The sequence below is a fragment of the Aplysia californica genome, unplaced genomic scaffold, assembly GCF_000002075.1.
Source record: "Aplysia californica isolate F4 #8 unplaced genomic scaffold, AplCal3.0 scaffold00205, whole genome shotgun sequence".
NCBI classification, from domain to species: Eukaryota; Metazoa; Mollusca; class Gastropoda; order Aplysiida; family Aplysiidae; genus Aplysia; species Aplysia californica.
In genome coordinates, this window is record NW_004797475.1 from 55,431 (window position 1) to 60,196 (window position 4,766).

Sequence of the window (4,766 nt, forward strand, 5' to 3'; positions counted from 1 at the left end):
GGAGGGGGGGGGGGGGTAAGGGCAAATGTTAGAAAAGTGTAAGAAAAGGGGGGGGGGGGCAAAAAGTCCCAAAAGGTGTAAGATTATATTTGAGCAGCCCCTAACTTCCAGACCACAAGAGCCCCCAGCCAACAACTTACACTTACAGTGTACAAAACACAAGGAACGTTGTTTAGAATAGACTATTATTCTATGTTTCTGACAGGTGCCGAGTCTGGAAGCCTCCTGACTCTGACCAACTTCCGTTGCATTTGATTGACATGCCCAAGTCCTCCATCACATTGTTCGTTCTTGTCACTCTAGGTATAGAGCAGTGGGCAGTGGTGTTGATAAATCGAGCTCTAATAATGTCTATCGATTATTAGAATTTTACCAGGTCCACAACTGCTTCATTTATTATTTCATTCATCCTAAGTTAATGAAAGAAATTCAATCATATTTTTTTTACTTGTATGAAATTGTGACGGTGCCTAGTAGCAATGTTACCCTGATATATCATTATTTCGTATACTTCCATACTCAACTTGTTCGTCAAGTTTGTACTTTTTTCTCTGGTGGCGCCACCAGCAATATTTGAACACGCTCAACGGACCGAAGATTTTGCGATGGTGAGAAGGAAGAACAACACAAAAATGGTGAACAGAAGAGACACAACTTTGACAACTAAGATGTCCTTTTTATATTATTTTGTTTTTTAAAGTGTTTTACGGCGCTCACAATGGCCTATGATCATATGAGTGCATGGGATACATCGAACATTTTCAGTTGGTAGAAAATTTCGAATTTTGTCTAGGTGGCGGCCGAAAAATACTCTTATCAATTTTGGACCACCGATGGATCTTTAACGTGCGCAACTTGCCCTCGGAACCTCTGAGATTTCCCCCCTTTATCCGAGAAGGCTAGGTGTAGATCTTACTTACCATAAGATCAGGGGTGTGGCTGAAAGATAGCAGTAAGGAGACAAGGAGTAGCTGTAGAAAGGCTGCAGAAAGAGTCAGGAGCCCAGAAGAGGAGGTAAAGGAGGTAATGGGGTTGGGGCAGAAAGAGGAGACGAAACAGACGACAGAATATTGTAGGAGAGCAGGAAAGGATGCAAAAGTAGTAACATTTTAGAGAAAGAAAATCCTGTCGCTATCCGGATTCGAACTCGGGACCCGTTGAATGGGAGGCGAACGTCTTAACATCTAGACCACACCCCACACATCAAAAGTGACCCTTGCATGGTTGCATGAAAGGTTTGGGGAGTGGGGAGCCCTTTATAAGCCAAAAGCTTACAAATGAATGATCACCGCCTTCTCCCGACTTGAACCCCTTCAGTCATTTCCTTTTGGAGTTGGTTTCTTTTTTTAAAGTAGAAGTCTACAAAAACAACCCACAAACAATCGAACAGTTGATAGTCAATGTTGGACAAGACGTCCAAAGACTCGACCCAGAAACATACCACAGGGCTTTTCAAATATTCCAGTGTGGGTTGGAGTTTGTCTTCAGAGAAATTGTCATCATTTGGAGCATACAATTTGAATAACTACCACCTTCCCTATTTTGCATTATAAATTTGTTCTTCAAAGCACAGATATTGGCTATATGAAAATAGAACAATATGGCTGGTTTTTAAGAAGTTGGAAAGTTTTGCGTTTCACCTAATTGTGGTTGAAATGTTCAAAATTTGTTATTTTTCGAACGCGAGAGTCAAATTTCCTCATTTTGACAATGTGATGTCCCCCTGCTTGAATTTTATTTGTTCAAAGTTTTGCTGAAATTGTTCAAAAAATTACTCAGTTATTACCCTTTAAAATGGTTGTATTTTAAAGACAACCGCATTAGTGTCTAAAACACTGATTGCGCAAATGGCTTTGTAGATTAATAGCTTGCATGCTTTTATTTCCTTCCAGTGTTAAATCTTGATCCCACTGCCATGCACCAAAAAAACACACAAATGTATTACAATGTATAAAGTTCCCTATCTCAAAATGGTCCATCCCACTGAGGATGCTTTTAAGGTGACAGACAGAAGAGGGGAAAGTAGCAATTGCAAATGAAAAAAATGAAGATGACAAGGAAAGAAATAAGGAGATACTCTATTCCAAAATTAGCCAAATCCAAAAGAAATTTATTTTGAGACGAATTTTTCACAAATGAGAATGTATTTTTAAAAGCCATTGGGATTGAAACAGGAGTGACGTTTGAACTGTGAGTGTGATCATTCTTAAAGTATCGATAGCGTATGAAAGTTGAAGAAGTTAATAGAAATCGAAACATTGCAGTAAATCAGATGGCTTTCTTTATTCGAGGGTCCGGTACCTCAGTTCTCAAGGTTTCTTTCCTTTGCAAAAAATCTCTATCAGGGATTGTCTGTACTTGGTGTTAAAGTGATAGTAGACTGTTATATTGACGGTAGCGTTCAGGTAGGTGAAGATAGTCACCACACCCGTGGTGAGCTGGAACAGATTTCTATACTGACCACGACTGTCGTAGTCCGGGATCGCTCGACGGACCAAAGCTTTTATGGTGGTGAGAAGGGAGCAATACACAAACATGGCGGCCACAAGAGAAACAGCTTTGACCACTTGGATGTCCTTGGTGCTGAGCTTCGAGTCACGTTTTCCAGCGTTGCCATCCGTAGAAGCGCTGATCGCCATCTTGTTTCGGATCTGAGTTGCTGATTGGAGAGTCAAGGTGAGAGCAGCGAGGCAGGTGATATTGATGGCTAAACATGTGTAGGGAACAACATTTCTGTTTGTGATGTCATGGAAGTACTGGACGTCTGGAAATGCATCGGAGCGCACAAGAGTCAGCTTTGTCGTGTTTGCTTTCTTGTCCGTCTGCCATTGCAGATTCTGTGAGGCGATCATTGGGATGTGGAAAGCCAGGCATACGACAGACAGAACGCCCAGGACTGTGTAAGTCCTAGACACAGTGAAGAAACTCCTGAACTTGAGAGCCAGGGTGACGCAGCAACATCTGGTTATGGCTACGTAGGTCGTGATCAAGATGGAAAGGTCGTAGAACAAAATGGCATACCAGACGATGTAGGAGTTGAGCGTGTATGGGCTCTGGAGCCACTTGGTTGGCCGGCCCGAAAATGTCAGCGTGCTGGGAATGAGACAGATCATGTTAAAAGACAAATACAGCAAATCGGAAATGGACAGAGCGAGAAACGATACGTTCACACTGTCTTTCATTCCGATGCGGACAAACACAACTGTGTTGATAATGTTCGTGACGATTCCGCTGAAAACTATTGGAATCCATATACCATACAAGAAGATATTTGTGAGAAGTATCGTGGTGCTGTAGTCTATCAACCCTAATCCTTTCATCTGTACAGGTACCTCAACACCAGCAACATCAGCTGTGGTGTTATTTAGTGCAGCATCCATCTTTTTATCTTTTTAAACGTCAAAAAGTACAGTCAAAAAATCCTAGTTGTCAGTGTCAGACTCTTCTCCAAAATGCCTCATACAGAATCTGTTTTGTCCGAAAAAAGCGGGCGTAGGTTCGCCCTATACTAATCTTAATTAATGTCTAAAAAGTTTAATGATAAAACACGTTAGTACATTCTTTATACGCGTACATGTATCACAATACAAAGGAGTAAACGCTTTGGAAACGTTTATAAGAGAGTGCCAGTATATTATATAACTGTCAGCTAGGAGCTAGGATAATGCTGTCTCTTTCTATTTCTTGTCTTGCAGACAGATGAAGACTTTGTACTGTAGGTGACCTAATGGTTAGGCTACAGGACTCGTAACCGTGAGGTTGCGGGTTCGGGAGTTCGAGCCGCGGGTCCTACGTTGTGTCCTTGGGAAAGGCACTTTACACCGAATAGGTACCCGGCCAGAAACAGCGAAGGATCTTGTCAGTATGTTAGTGTTTTGTGCATATAAATGACCGCTAGCACTGTGTGCTTCCCAGGAAGTTGAGGCTGTTTCAGAATGCTCTCAGGTCTGCTGGAGTAATAATAGTACAAATTGTAAAGCTCATAGAGCTTACTGTTGAGGGGGGATTTACGCTATACAAATGCTGGCTGTATATTATCTATTATTACTATTACAGGGTAGAGAATTAAAGGTGTCATAATCTATAGGTTTAGAAATTTAACGGTCACGTTTTGTACGATGTGAACATAAATCAAACAATAAATTCTCATCTTAAAAGCAGATAGTTTCCTTTTAACCTGTTACTCGAAGGGTCTGCGATATCATGAAAATTAAATATACATACCATATAGCTCATTAGATCCAATCTCAGGTAATTCGATTCAAGATTTCTGACAATAAAATTTGTTTGTCTCGTACTTATCCGAAGTGTCAAATATGTTTAATAATAACCTATGCCGCAGTCAAATGTTCGTGGGGTAACGTACCTTCAAATATCTCTTTAACGGGTAAATCAATGTCACACAAACTTTGCACAGCAGTTTGTATCATCAATTTGTCTTAACTTAATTATATTTTTCCATATCATTTGAGGCTAGATTAAAAAACGGTTCTTTTAGATGTATATAAAATACTATAAATCACCGTAATGCTGAAAATTGGATTATTCACACAAATTTTGAACACGCATATATGCCCTACGTCACAGCTCAAAAATAATACTTTTTAGATGCCATTGATCGTTAACGCGCAGCCTTTAGTTTACAAAGAAATTGATAACTATAGAGTGAACATAAAGCTTTTGAGGGAGGGGGGAGAGAGAGAGGAGAGAGAGAGAGAGAGAGGGAGAGAGAGAGAGAGAGAGAGAGAGAGAGAAAGAGAGAGAGA

General features: G+C 40.6%; 1 protein-coding gene across 1 annotated transcript; it reads right to left on the reverse strand.

Moving 5' to 3' along the window:
- Window positions 1-2,309: 2,309 nt before the first annotated feature.
- On the reverse strand, window positions 2,310-3,380 carry LOC101858272. Its single transcript, XM_005099202.1, has one exon. It carries the CDS (start codon window positions 3,378-3,380, stop codon window positions 2,310-2,312), a length of 1,071 nt encoding a protein of 356 aa, XP_005099259.1.
- Window positions 3,381-4,766: the final 1,386 nt, after the last annotated feature.

Bases quoted from the DNA above. Each gene is read 5' to 3' on its own strand.
- LOC101858272 (XM_005099202.1), bottom strand. From the start codon at position 3,380: ATGGATGCTGCACTAAATAACACCACAGCTGATGTTGCTGGTGTTGAG.